This window comes from Filicampus tigris, chromosome 6, assembly GCF_054856515.1.
Source record: "Filicampus tigris isolate MCC_2025a chromosome 6, RoL_Ftig_1.0, whole genome shotgun sequence".
In the NCBI taxonomy this organism is placed as follows: Eukaryota; Metazoa; Chordata; class Actinopteri; order Syngnathiformes; family Syngnathidae; genus Filicampus; species Filicampus tigris.
The window spans coordinates 5,512,483-5,528,111 of NC_141222.1; the positions used below are offsets into that span (position 1 = coordinate 5,512,483).

Genomic DNA, 15,629 nt, shown 5'->3' on the forward strand with positions numbered 1-15,629 from the left:
CGGTTCCCGCTCAGTGACGGTGTCTGTGTTTGTGCCCTGCGACTGGCTGGCGACCAGTTCGGGATGTAGTCTGCCTTTCGCCCATTGTCAGCTGGAATAGGCTCCACCACCTCCCCGCAACCCTTTACAGGATAAGCGGTTTGGAAGATGACAGAACTTGATAACTCTGCAGGCTGGAGATGATGGGGATAAGAGTGGCACTTAAAAGCTCGCCCCTCATCGTATATATCATGAAAAGGAGACTAAAGTTCTTGTTAACAGCCCTACGAACGGGCTGCCTTATATACAGCGGAGCCCAATAGATTCTTAAAGGGACAGTGGGGCCGGGATGGCCATGTTTTCACTAACAAATTCATTTTATATATTTTTTGATCAGGACAATGAAAAGAGTTGCCATTTTCTCTTCTATCCATTCATTTTGGAGGAATTCGTAAATAAGTAACCCCATGAATAACGGCCCTTGATAATGAGCACAATGGCCGCGCCCCCTACCGTTCTATCCTTGTTCGGCCGGAGTCACGCGAGGAACCGGTTCCAAACCCTCCATTGGAAAGCATTGTACTTTTATTGCTTATAACGTCCAAAAACGGTGATCAATTGGCACCAAAATGTATGTGGACACCCCTACTAATGCCCACTTCAACATAGCAAAAGGATTAACCTCTGCGTGGCTGATTTATATGAGAATGAGGAAATGTGGAAGTCAGCAGAGCTACAAAGATTTCGGCTGGGGCGAGCGCACACTGCTTCTTTGCTTGAAAAAAAAAAAAAAAAAAAACCACTGCTTCTTTGCTTGAAAAAAAAAACTGCTTCTTTGCTGATCACGAATAGCACGGGCAAGACATTAAACACCAGTCAGGATATTTAGAGAGACTGAAGTGGGAATGAGTAGACATGCATATTTATTTGGATGAGGAATGGCCGCAGTTTTTCGACTTACAACGCTCCAATTTGGAAGGTAACAGCCGAAATGGCACGTTCCAATGCGGCCACACTCGGCTGTGCAGTCAGCCTTGCTGGAACTTTTTGTTTGCTGTTCGATGAGGGCTTTCGTCACTCACGCCACTTCACTCAGGCAGAAGGTGGCGGCTGCAAGCAAGCAAGCAGGGACACCGCACGCGACTGCTTGCGAGGCAATATGAAGACACAGGCTCATCTTCACCTCCACATGCTGGGCGGACAGCAAGGAGCTAATGCTGTTGTTGTACTAACACCTTTTGTTTTAACGACCTGAAGCTAGTTGTTGCTATTAGCCGTGCCATTATCCTACCTTTAGCCGCGGAGGGAAGAAGGGGACGTAAAGCTCCAATCTCCCTGCTGCTGCTGCAAGCCGCGTCTCTCTCCCTCCTGAGACACGAGTTTAGCGTCGCTAAATGTCCGAAATATAACCAGTTGGGGTTCGTGTGCGCATTCATGCTCTTGTCTGCTTCAGCTTGTGAAAGTGGAGGAGCAATCGCCACAGTATTTTAAATTTTGTGGAGGTGATCATTATGAGATCAGGTTTTATGCCAATAAATCCAAATTATTGTGCAGAACACTTTTATGCTTTCACAGGTTGAAGTGGACAAGAGCAGTAATGTGCATTTGCATTTTGGTGGCGATCGGTCACCGTTTTAGACAACAGAACTGACAAAGCAAGCAATATTACCAAGCATGCCTTCCTCGCGTGACATAGACCGCTCAAACCGAAAACATAACATAAGCCACGCCCCTTTTTGGGCGGGGAAATTTGTTGTAAACCTAATCACAAAAAGGGACCTTAAATCACTACAGAGTCTTTTGAGGTGAGCATTTTAGTACTAATGTCATTTTTACATGCAAACCTATTATATAAGTGCCAATGTTAAGATCATCAGTGTCACTTTAAGTAACTAACCACCTGGTATTACCTGGCAAGTATTTTCAGAAAAAAAGGTTAGACCTACATGTAGTTCTTTTGTGTTACGAAGGCTATTTTTCTTTTGAGTCTAAAAATAAAAAAATACGTATTACATTGCTTCAAATATGAACTACTCTTGCCAATTTGAAAAGGTTGATAAATAACACAAAGCTTTAACAAGGAGTAGAATTTATATTTAAAATTTAGAATGTTAGCTACAAGAGTGGAACCTTAGGTTACAAATTTCATTTGTTCTGTGACCCCCGTTATCAAACCAAAACATTCATAAACAGAGGTAATGTTTCCCATTGAAATGAATGGAAAGCAATGCATCTATTCCAGCCGCAGAATGACGTTATATTCATAAATTAAAACATTTCGAACACCATGTGGTTAAAATTAACACCGTACGATAAAGAATGATGTGAAAACACAATTTCTGATGATGAAATAAGAGTGTGTTCGCTAGCAAATTACTGTGCAGTGTATACGCCTTCCATTACAGTTACTGTATGACTGTGTTGACTTTGGTTACTGCTAGCACTAAATGGCCACCACCTCCCAGAATGCAGCTCAAAAGCTGAGCTGCATTGAGGAAGGTGGTGGCCATTGCAGCTCAGCCTTTGAGCTGCATTGTGGGAGGTATAGCGGCCATTTTAGGCAAAAAAAACAAAGATAGCTGAAGCACAGAGCCAACGATGCTTATGTGGCTTAACAAAAAGCTCTGCGCCTTCCAAAACCATGCAAAGACTGTTCTTTAACCGAAAATAGCCTGTAATCATTTAAAATAAGGCTGTTGTTTTTTTTAAAAATGCTCAAAAACCACATTGTCCATAAACTCAGTCATTGGAACACCGAAATTCAAGGTTCATGTGAGTAATTCTAAACATGGTAAATGACGATTTTGTTGATGTCTGCCTTTGAAAACATCTCATCATTTTTAGGTGTGCCTGTGACAGGAGTTACAGTACTTCTTACCTAAATTCCATTGATATATTTTTCTTGTAAAATCAAATCAAGTTTTCAGTATTGCCTTGATGCAATATGACGGTCCTAAAATAGCGGTGATGAACTGTAATTTAGACATTGTAGAAGCGCGGTTAAAATAACCAAAGCTGGGCATCATCCCTCCATCCCTGAGTTTCCGTCCTGCAGATTCAATCGACCCACGTGGTCCCAGTCCGTCCCTCATCGGCGATAGTAAATCGCCGTCGCGAATGTAATTTTCACGTCACACGCAAGTGCCGCACGAGCAGACACACAGCCAAATGAAGAAAAAAATATCAAACAAAAACAAATGACATCCACACACGTACAGCGAGGTGATCGGTGAAATAAAAAGAATATGGGGCACATGTCATTGCGTCTGTGGGACCGCAAGGAACACAACACTTTTTCCTTAGTGCGGCACCTGCTTGTGACGTGATATCGGTTAAGTCCGTTCTCGAGGCCGGTTGGCTGACTCCGAATCCAGGTTGGAAACACGGGGACAGAGGGCCGATGCCCAGCTCTGAAAATAACAATGATGGAGTGACGGACTGGCGATAAAAGATTTGGTCGACTTGAAATAATGACGGACGAGTGGCGCTGCCGCAGGCAAACGACGGGCAAGCAATATTTAGTGATGCGCATCGGGTTAGGGTTAACGTTAGAGGTTAGGGTTACGAACATCGGCCACGTGGCCCGATTATTTTGGCCAATGTTTGAAGAGCTATAATTGGTCGATTTAATGGGGCAACCGATTAACCTGTCATGCCCTTATCTATATTATCAATACCAAGTCAGTATCAAGATCTGATCAATACTACCTCAATGAGATCGATACTCTAGTTTCAGTCCATTTCTTGTATGGACTGCTGCGATTTTGTCAAACAGGCGAACTGTGTCTATCCGGCGCTTAGACCCACCCTCTCTTTCTCCCCTCTACGCCCGCCTCCCCCCTTGTATTGTGCCGTCTGCCATGTGACTTAGTAGCGCAAACAAGCAGGCAAGCCGCCGGCTTGGATTCGTCCGCCCACCAGCACAAAACACATACATACACAGAAACATGGAGCAGCTCGCTGGAGTCATTTACAAGATCTGTAACCAGAATGTCTGTTCTGCACACGGTGGCTTCTTTTTATAACTAAAGGCTTTGGAGACTGTTTATCTGTTTACCCATGTTAGTTTTTTTCCAGTTAAGGGAAAAGAAGTGTGCTAAAGGGAAGAATTTTAAATTTTTGTATTGGATCCCATGAACACACATTGCTAATTTCTGCTACCAAATTGTCACTTTCATGTATCCTCAAGGACACACCCTCGCTGTGCCAGAATGCCCCGCAAGGCACAGAGTGTTTAGCCAAATTGGCGACCAGGCCCAGCTTGCCCTGCGCCAATACAAAAATCATGATACACCAGCATTTCTGCATGCGCCATCTATGAAAAATAATTCATGAAAAAAAAGGAAAATAAAATACACATGGTTGCTCATAATGTTGTAATAAAATGTATGTCAATTTAAGACTAATTCAAAATCATTCCACTTTTATTGACAACAGTACACAATTAAGCATTTGCACTGTTGCATCCAATGTTGTTGTATTAAACAATTTTGTGTTACTAAAAACGAATAACTAGAAAGACATATTTGTTCAGATTTCCAAATAATCCATCCTGCTCATAGTTACAGGTGGACGCACGCACAGACACACACTCACGCACACACATACACACCCAGGCACACAGCCGATGCCCAGTTCCTGATTCATCTTATTTTCATTACCTCCTCCTACTACAGTCAGTACAGGCAGAGCTATTCTTACACTGTGTCTTTTGGAATTTAGGCATTGCATCAACAGAATATTCCTTTGAATTTTATGTTGTAGTAACTTTTGTAATACCATGTTTCAAACGGCATGTATCAGAGTAAAATACACATTCCATACATGTCACTTAGGAAATAGTAGAGTTGCTACTTATATAACTTGCCAGTTATATAAATAATGAAGTGCGTTAAGCAAGATGATGTCACTCTGTCTTTGCGTCTTTTATAATGGGGAACGTAGCTCTATATAAATTTAAAACGGCATAAACTGGTCAATAAATGTGTACACATTTTTTTTTTTGTCACAGATGCAAGTAAACATTTCTAGATTAATTGTTTGGCGCTGATTCTGAATCTGCCCTCGCTTGTTTTCCACAACCAATACAGGTTTTCATAACAATAATACCAATAATATAATATGTAATATAGTAATGTATTCTGTAACCGTTATGAATTGAGGATTAAGTTCAGCAACAAGTGGAATTTTCCGAAATGTCATAAATATAAATTACAATGCATGGTGAAATCCGTATTGCGCAAGCTTTTATGGATCAAACTCAAACACAAAAAAATGAAAGTAGTTCAAAAACCCGATGAGCAAGAAAAAAAGGAAATACATTTTGAAATCAGTGTCAAAAATACATTAAGGAACACTTAAAGCCATCTCTGTTTAAAATTTGCTGTTGACCAGTGATATCGAACCTTGACACTAAAGGTACTATAAATTTAAACGAACTATAAATTTTGTTTGTCGTTGCAACCCTAATATATGTAAATGGATACATACAGGATATTTTTACAAGGAAGTGGAGTAGCATCAATTAAGCTTTTTTGTCTGTCAGTTAGAAAAATGTTTATTCATATAGCTTGCTTGAATTGCAATGTGGTAATCTGGTGTGTTTGGGGGCATTTGTCCACACATTTTCCCTCTATTTCTGCAATGAGTAATAGCCGAAATTATTGATGATTACTTGGATGAAGAGGGTCCTCGTTTTGAAATATTTCATAATCAATCAAGAGGTGAAGCCTGATAATAACAGCAAGATCTAAATGCATCAAGAAACCCGTACCCTGTCCCCATTGTTCATAAATAAAAACAATTACAAATGAAACCTATGTATTGTGCCTTATGTTGTTGTTTTTTTTTTTTTGTTGTTGTTTTTTTTAACAATGCAGCAGTGGTAATAAAGTACTGTATTCATAATTTAAAGCAACATTTTTGTTTTATGTAACACTTATTGTTATTGAATTACATACTGCATATTATCAACATAGATTGACATTCATGATTTACAAATTAGGTGTAATTCATTTCAAGAACAAATATATATTCATATGAATAAATAATTCACTGACACTGTTTGCTTCACATAGCATGTAAACATCTCCCCAGGCAGAACCAAAACATTGCTTCTTATGACCTTTGTCACCCTTGTTTGTCATGCTGTCATTGGATTGTTGGTGTAGCTTGTATAAATTACGATGTAATAAAAATAGAATTTATTGGATATATGTTAAAATAATACTTAACACTCAGTTTTTCCTCGTTTGTAATAGAGTACACTATGTATCAGTAATGTCCAACATGCACAGGTGTAAAGATAAAAAACACAGTCCCGGTTACTTAAAACAAATCTATGATGCAGCAGGAGTGGTGTTCCAGTCCACAGTTTAGACGACGTACGTGGGGAGTTCGGTGGAGAATTGCACATGAACATGAGGTTTCTTACATCCTAGGGGAAACAAATCAACAATAATGTGAATTATTTTGTGGTAATATCACTTTACAGGGCATAATAGGATCAGGTGAGAGTTAGCGCAAAATAATTTAATGTCTTGGCAGCAGTGGCAACAATGACAGAAGAGAACTGAAAACCTAACCCTTTAATAAAAAGTAGATTCTTTCACATTAACAACAGGTCTTATAGTTTAAAATGTTTTAACATGATCTCCAAAATAGATTAATTGAATAATGGGAACATTGTTCAGTAACTAAGAAAAGCCAACATTTGATTTAAAGTCATGTTTTATTTTTTGGCATATATTGTGCACACAACTTAACAAAATGTACAATTCCATCTGTCTCTGTGGTTCAAATAGAAAGCATGCGATACAAATGTATGCGAGCGGTGCACACCTTCGCCGGGTCTATTCAAGTGGATGAGAGCGAGCCCCGTCTTTCAATGTATCCCAATTTTGTCTTTGCTGTAGCCCGTACTCTCTCTGTAGCAACCTGTGTGTTCCTTGACTGACATTGTGTAGTGTGCAGAAGCTCTAAAGAGCAAAGTGTGGACGGTGGCCCTCTCTCATTCACTTTTTTGCTATATTATATGCGAAAAGATTGGCATTACTTGCAACACTCAAACAAAACTTTTGTTTCATCAAAGGGGGGAATGCCTCCAATATGTAGAAACACCATGGTATCATCATGTCAGAGAATGATATATCATTATAACGACATGTTATTTTACATTTACATTTTATATACAGTACAGTGGACCCCCGGGGGTCTGTACTGTATATAGAGTGGGCGGGCCAGGGGGAAGTGGGCGATCGCACTCGTGCACACACTCGCGGTTTCCCCAGCGCTGTAGAATGACCCGCGGGAAGGAGGAGCAGTCCACCTGAACACCAGTGTGAGACCGGGGCATTCCGATGGCGTGTGGCGGCTACCAGTTGTTGCGGTGGCGGCGACTAGGACAAACGGCTGACAAGTGTGCACTTGCTGGCCGGCCGCAGCAGCGAAAGGTAGAGCGGCATTTTCGGGTTCATTGAAAAAGTTCAAGTACTGTTCCACCATGACTGATGTTCATTGGGAGGTGTGCTCACTGTAAGTCCGTACTCTATCCCTGGCTGATTTCATTCAGTGCAAGTCTTCAGAGTAAAGCCAGGACAGAAAATTTACACTTGTTGTATTGTGCAAAATGGGTTCTTGCAGTTATGCAAAGTACACCAATATAAATTGTACTGATAAATAATTCAAATGATATTTTTGAATAAATAAAGTAGGTAGATCACTTGGATTGTGGGCACTTCTGGACTAGAGCAACCACAAATATCTTACCTGACTTTCTGTGGTCCGCCTGGAATGATCAAGTTAAAATGTGGCAGACCTTTTTTTTTTTTTACTTAATTTGTGGAGCTGGAAGGACGCAAACATTTTTTCTTGAAAGAAGTGGGGGTCGGAGCGGGAGTAAATTCTAAACAAACTTTTTTATAAGATAAGATAAGATAAGATAAGATAAGATAAGATAAGATAAGAAGGCCTTTATTGATCCCACAGTGGGGACATTTTCAGTGTTACAGCAGCAAAGATATAGGTCACACAGGGACGGCGGCATAATGTAGCCATTAATGTATAACATTAACGGCAAACATTCAGGATCAAACCTATGTAAATATACGCAGTAACATGTGTATATACACCTGTATATACACACCAACATACATATACATACTATGAAGACAAAATAAGGAACATTTTTAATAAAATTTCAAATTTAGTATCGATAGATTCATTGCCAGCAATACGGCTTGTAAGTGGGGTGGAAAGGTATTTGATAAATATGGCAGCTGCCACCCCTTGCCACCCTGTAAAACCGCCTATGCTCGTCATTAAAACGGAGAGTTTCAATCAAGACGAAACTACATGTGTATGTGCATGAAAAGATAATAATATGATAATAATATGAAAACAGGGTGTATGTGGATGTGGTGTTCTTGGAAGGGGACAGCGTGCATAGATGACTGAACATCACTGCCCATGGTTTCCCCTCCAAGAGATGTCAAATTCCATTCCAACACTGAGAAGCTAAACAGCTAATCTGAATCAATCACTTGTGTGCCAGGCACTTTAGATTCAAGCTGTTCATCTGAAATTTCATCTGATGCCATTTTATCTGAGGAAATGATGGTAAAATTCCATAGACTTGATGTTTTCCCGAAACTCTTTTGCCTACACTCTGATGTTGGCTGTTGTTTATTTGAAAGCAATGTTTTCTTGTTTTCTTTCTCTTCTTCAGTACAGTACATAATACAGGGGAATTTCGTATGACAAGCATATTGATGAAAATATGCTGCAATAAAAGCTGTTTGATGGTTTCACTTACGTAATTGTCCTTTGCCTAACTCCTTATTTTGTATTTTGAAGCACCTGTATGGATTTGCAGTATTTTGGTCATCACTAGATGGAGCTACTGTAGTTGATTTTTTTCCCAAGGCAAAGAAAATCAACGTCACTTTTTGTGAAACTGTGAAAGAATCTGCTTTTCATTAAAGATAATGTTGATGGTAAATACACGTATAAGTTGTATTATCTTACTTTTAAAAACGCAAAATGATCATTTGCAGAAATACTTTCCCGCTGTTGCCTTAATATTTTCTATTACAATTTTAGTTATCAAATTAAACACATATTGACACAAAACAGATTGGTTAGTTGGTAAAACACACTATACAGTGGAGATCATTAAATCAAATCTGATCGTACTGAACTTTTAGGGCTCTATATTCATAGGGCAGGTGCGCTCTCGCGTAAAAACTGGCACATATTGATGTGTGTGTCGGTGTAAGACTTGTTTGGGAATTTTGCAGACAGCTCTGCGCCCTGCTGGGCCTTCCGGCGTGCCGAGGGCGCTTAATTAGAGATGCCGCCAATACACTTGAGAATTTGGAGGCTGAAAGTAGACTAAACTTTACACCTGCTGGAACCACGTCTAAGTGGTGGAGCAGGTAGTGTACAGCGATTTTGGTGAATATCAATGAGGTACAGGCAAACAGATTCTGAGCAGATGGTTGGCGGATGTCATCGTATTTCATTCATTAACAGAGCCGGACAGCGACCCCCCGTCCCCGGTTTCCGTCCTGCATATTCAATCGACCCACGTGGTCCCAGTCGGTCGGAGTCAGCCAACCGGCGTCGAAAATGGACTACACCGATACCGCGTCACATGCAGGTGCCGCACTCCAACACGCGGTCGAGTAAAAGAATAAAAAATAAAAGGGTGTGGTGTACCTTGCGGTCCCACAGACGCAATGACATATCGTCCCATATTATTTTCATTTCACCGATGACAAGGCTGTGCGTGTGTGTGTTAGTTGTTTTTGTTTGATATTTTTTTGTTCACACCCACGTGTGACAAAAAGATTATGTAATTGGCTGTCGCCGGCGAAGGACGGGCCGGGACCACGGGTCGATTGAATATGCAGGACGGAAACTGGGGATGGAGGGTCGCTGCCCTGCTCTGTTCATTAACATGAACAGCGTGCATTGAACCCTCATTGTAGAAATCCCTTCACTGAAGGCATTATTGTTTTTTTTATCACAGCAGTTATCTGTGATCACCGTGGCCAACTTTAAACCACCCGCCCCTTATAAACATTACTTGTTTGCTTTGACCTCTTGCATGGACTTAAGCAAATCAGTTTCTGCTTCTGCCATGTCAAGGACAGTGCGCTGAATTTAAAGAGAAATGAGAGGAGCTACTTTGATTGGCTGCGAATCAAGTTGGCTTTGTTCATGCCCACAACGGCGCAAACTGACCATATTTAACTGCGCCAAGCTGTGTGTGGCTGTGAAAATACCAACACGTGGTGTAACCCGCCCCTTGCACACAATTGGACTAGCGCTGGGCACGAATATAGAGCCCTTAATGTTCACAGATGTACTGGTCATCATACTTATTGATTGAGCTTTTTAGTTTCTATGCGCTTCTGGACTGGACCATTTAAGTTCTATAAAAAAAACAAAAAAAAACACACATAAAAGTGTAGGATGAGTTGGATGATTGAACACATTGACAATCAAAGGTAAAGCAAATGAAAACAAAAATGAAACACCATAAACAAGATGTTTACCGATGAGACGTGAGTTAAACGCCGTGTCCAAAGTCTCCAAAGAATGAGCCACGTCCCGCTGTGAGCTTGGCGTGGCCTCTATTGGATTAGCTGGACTAATCATTTCTTGTTCCTTTTCGTTCTGCATCTGTGCATAGACGTTGAGGCCTGGGATCTTCCTTGAGAAAATATTTACATTGAGGCAAATGGATAAAGGGTGTAGCCTAACTGAATTAACAAAAGTGGGACCACTGCAAGTGTATTCATCTCACTTGTACTACTCTCCAATTTGCACACCAGCTACAAACTATTTTTGGAACATGCGTCTTGTCTCATTGAGACATAACACATCAGCAATTACTAGTAGAGGTGATAAGGTTTTGCTCTTTTGCTTTGATTGTCTGAATTGTCATGATACCACCTGCCCTAATAGTGTGCAACAACACATTGCGAGAAGACATTTAACATTTGAGAAAGGTCAACTGCCTAAATTGAAAGGGCTTTCTATCGATAAACTATGACGACTGACTGACATTTAGACCAAACAAAAGACTTCCAAGTCATTCCAAAATAAGTGCAAGGTTAAATCAAAATCAAAATCAAAGTGTGCCTTTTGATGGGCATCTATCAACACAAAATGTAACCTTACAAGATGCTTTTGTTTACAAAGCTGGAAAGTTCCCCACCAACAAGCTACGACACCTTTCACTTCCTTCCCATGAGGAGTCCTCATTACTCATAGCATTTCATGAATATTTTACCTCTTGAATTTATAGATGACAAATACAGCTAAACCCACAACCACAACTGACAGCAACATCAACATGGCAGGAGTACTGTGGTTTTCGCTGGTGTCCACTTGCGGTGCTGCGGAGAAAACAGAAGACGGAAGGAATCATCAAAAATGTGACTACAAAAACAACTTTATTTCCACCCAACTAAAACCGTGAGTAAATTTAATTGTTTACAACTGTATAACCAAGATAGCATTTAGCTGCCAACACAAGACAGTCGTGATGTGATGAAGATAATGATGATGATGCGGACTGGAGCAAGCCAAGGGACATCACGTGAATATTTAATATATATAATATATATATATAATAATAATGTTGCGGTGTATTGCAAAACATGTGCGTTTTAATGCAAGACATTTTCAGTTTTTATTGCAAAAATAATTACTGCAAAATAACGCAATGTTATTTCAGGAGGAGAACGAACGTCTTCCACTTTCGGGTCATAGCTTTAAGTGTAAGGCAGAGCTGGCATGACCTGTCAGGTTTAGATAGATATTTACAGTGTAGAGATGTCCCAGACAAGGACATACTTCGCATGCAAAGGGATAAGGTTTGTACTCAATGATAACATTTAGTTAACAAAACAAAATTGCTGTCCACCTTCTCCCTCGTCAGTGAAATGGGCATCCATAAGAGGGACGACTATGCCTGTGAGAACAGTACTGCAAGGAGGGAACGCACATGAAAACCAGCACTCTACAGTGTTGTGCATGCTTAGTCATGGCTGCCCCATGGTATCGCGGAAGAGAAAAGTGGTCTTTCTTTTTAAAAGAACCCAACACAACGCGTCAGCCGGTACTTGAAGCAGTTCGGGACAAATAGAGGAACGGACAAAAACACACTTCCGTCATTGCTTGGTCCCTCCTTTTTAAAATACTTCTCATCCTACGTCCGTCCGTCCACAAAATGGATGAACTGTTCTGTCCCTGGTACAGAATTCCCATCTCTGTTGACATCTCTACTTATGGCTCATGTCAACAACTGAAAATATTAGAATGGCCGCTCAAGTATTACAGATTTTATGACCATGGCGTTTTCCACTTCATAGAGGCATCATCATTACAAATCTTATGTCACTTAATGAGAGAAATGAGAGAGAAACAATAATAGGGCAATATTTTTAGATGTTGATGTGGCCATAAGTAGCGATGTCAACATACATTTTGGGGATGAGTAATTGCAGTTTTCTGACATTTTAAAAAACAACTCGTAAGTTGATTTTACATATATGTTGAATTTTAGACTGCTGCCCTAAGTGCCAGTCTACCACAGTGTCTTCGACTCTCCTAATTTACAAATACATATACATTTTACAGACCTGCTGCTATATTACACAGTGCCACACAAAAAATCTTCAATTTTAAAAATGTGCAGGACTCTCGCAGACCAACCTTTGATGTATTTGTTGTGCATAAACCTGTATCTCTCTCTCTCTCTCTCTTCATCCAGCATACATGTCCTAGACATGCAGTAATTGTGTGACCAATACTGGAAGTTATTGTTTACAAAATATTCTTGAAATAAATCATTTCACAAAGATTTAACAGAAACTCATAATCATGAAGGTTTATATGCTAATAAATACACAAACATAAAATACTTGACTCCAACAAAGACTGTAGATTTGTGTTGTCTTAGCAACCACTAGAGAAGATAATATGAGCGGCAGCACATTTACAAAGTTGTGAAGCATAACAGTGTTGATATTTGACTTTAATACCACTTGAAACAAAAAGCAGAAAGTGGACATTTGTGGTGATAGTAATACTTCTGACACGCAGACGGTGCATTTGTAACTAGCATCAATGACGTGATGTCATCTCTAACAGATGTTCCACCACATTACAACATTGAGGAGCCACGTCTCATTACCTACCTCACTCTTTCCTGGACAGAATTTCTGATGGGCGGTGCTTGCATGTAAACAGAGGCGCAAGGAGCGATTACCGCAAGGGTTGCAATTAGAGGAATGAGATGAGCCCACCCCTGCCTGAGCCATCACATGGCGGAGGGGTTTGTGTGTCCCAATGCCTCTAGGAGCTAAATTGTCTGGAGCTTTATGCCCCAGGCAGGGTCACCCATGGCATACAGGTTCTAGGTGAGGGACCAGACAAAGAACGGCTCAAAAAGCCCCTTATTATAAGTGAAAATTTTGGTCCTGGTTTTCCCTATCCTGGACCCGGCGTGGAGGTGAGGCTTGCTGGTGAGCACCTGATGACGGTCTGCACCCACGGCGCCTGGCCTGGCTCAGCCCAAAAGGGCATTATGGCCCCCCTTTCCCATGGGCTCACCATCTGCTCTGTGAGAAGCCAAAGTTGGGGACCTTGGCTCGGCTACAGAATATAACTCTATCAACATCTCTCTCTGGCAGGGAAAGAGCCTGAGATAGTGTGCGAGACAGAGAAGTTCTGACTAAACTTAGTTGGACTCACCTCCACATACAGTTTGGGTTCTGGTACCAGTCCTCTCGAGAGGGTTGGACACTCTTCACTCTGGAGTTGCCCATAGTGAGAGGCACAGAGCAGGTGTAGGCACACTTATTACTCCCAGGCCTGTTGCCTGTACGTTGTGGTGCACCCCAGTGGACGAGAGGGTAGCCCCTCTCTGTCTTCGGGTGGGGGGGACGGCTCCTGACCCTTTTTTTATGGTTATTGCACCAAACAGCAGCTCAGAGTACTCACCCTTTTTGGAGTCCTTGGAGGGTGTGCTGGAGAGCACTCCCCCTGGACACTCCCTTGTTCTGCTGGGGGATCTTCAATGCTCACGTGGGCAATGAAAGTGAGACCTCGAAGGGGGTGATAGGGAGGAACTCAGATAACGACCAATCATGGCTCAGCTTCAGAAAACAGGTGAGCTGTGATTGGTTGTTCACTGATCCCTGAGCCACTTCGATGTCAATTTCAGACAACAGAAGTGACAAAATGGCCGCCCCCTGAGATGGCTAAAAACGGGTGTATATTGCTGCTTAACTCATATTCCACAAACTCAATAATAATCAGAATGCTATGTTTCAACTGGTGGGCCTGCATAGAATATATTCTCCAAAAAATATATGTTTGGGTTGACTTCCACTTTAAAGGATTTTACTGTAATTTCAGGGATCCAGTGGTTCGACTTATTGCACATTTGTTTTTTTGGGGGGTTAGAAAAGTAGTAGCATCCCATTTAGGCAGAGAGGCACACATACTTGCAACAATGCTTACTGTATGAAAGTTTATTGTGTTGCTAAATCGTGGGAACCAATCAATCACAGAGTTGGCATTTTTCATTAATGAGGACAGCATGTGCAGCACATAATACTATTCATATCCACTGTGTCGGTTACATAACTTCCCAAATGCTTTCTGTATGCTGACACTTAAACTGCTTGATCCACACTTACTTGAAAAAGGCACCCCAAAATAATTTTACACCAGTGACTGTGTCATTACCTGCTGATAGGTGTGCTGCGTAGACTGTGACCTGGACCCCAGGCCGCAAGGTGAACTGAACCAGATTTTGATTCAAGGCACTCAGAATCATCTCAGAGAGCTGTTGGTGCAAAGAATGAAACATAGTTTGAGCATGTAACCCTAAAATTGTCTTAAAGCACCTTTAAAATTTTACTTCATGTTTTCTTCTACACAAAAGGTTGTTCTCCTTTTGGTGCACACAATTTTTATGTGGGACCTTCTGCTTTGTGAGTTTGTAAAAAACACAGAATCATCTTAAATACATATCAGTATAAAGTTTATTTCCTAAAAAAGCTGAAAAAAAGAAAAAAGAAAGAAAATAAATCACTTAAATCATTTAGTTATAAATATGCATTATTATTATTCATGTTTGAAGGTAGGTGACACGGTGGTCGACTGGTTAGCACGTCCGCCTCACAGTTCAGAGGTCATGGGTTCGATCCCGGCTCCGGCCTCCCTGTGTGGATTTTGCATGTTCTCCCCATCTCTGTGTGCCCTGCGATTGGCTGGCAACCAATTCAGGGTGTCCCACGCCTACTGCCTGAAGACAGCTGGGATAGGCTCCAGCACACCCCGCGACCCTTGTGAGGATAAGCGGTATCGATAATGGATGGATGTTCGAAGATAATTGCTGAAAGACTGAGAAGTGTCATACTCAGCTGTGGAGATAATGCCCGAGTGTAACTCTAGGCCCCGGCATGAGTCACCCCTCCTTCACTATTTGATAAACTTATGCGATTTCATTTGCATCCGTTTTTAACCAGCATAATTTGCAACTGAAGTGGACCATAGCAAAAAAAAAAGTACAATTTGCAACTCTTCGCAGCACTCAAAGACGCACTCTGTATCAGGTTTTGCACTGA

General features: G+C 41.2%; 1 protein-coding gene across 5 annotated transcripts in view; it reads right to left on the minus strand.

Annotated features, from left to right (window-relative positions):
- Nucleotides 1–5,886: 5,886 nt before the first annotated feature.
- The window catches only part of sorcs1 (sortilin-related VPS10 domain containing receptor 1), a 196,163-nt gene continuing 186,420 nt past the window's right edge, over nucleotides 5,887–15,629 (minus strand). For 4 of the 5 annotated variants that reach the window (XM_086033399.1, XM_086033398.1, XM_086033401.1 and 1 more), the window contains 4 exons: nucleotides 14,746–14,845; nucleotides 11,279–11,384; nucleotides 10,539–10,696; nucleotides 5,887–6,415 (listed from right to left, as the gene is read on the minus strand). In XM_086033399.1, coding sequence (XP_085889525.1) covers nucleotides 6,354–6,415; nucleotides 10,539–10,696; nucleotides 11,279–11,384; nucleotides 14,746–14,845 — 426 coding nt within the window. In that variant the 3' untranslated portion in view covers nucleotides 5,887–6,353. The remainder of the gene's footprint in view (nucleotides 6,416–10,538; nucleotides 10,697–11,278; nucleotides 11,385–14,745; nucleotides 14,846–15,629) is intronic. The other variant, XR_015087120.1, reaches the window with a different exon arrangement.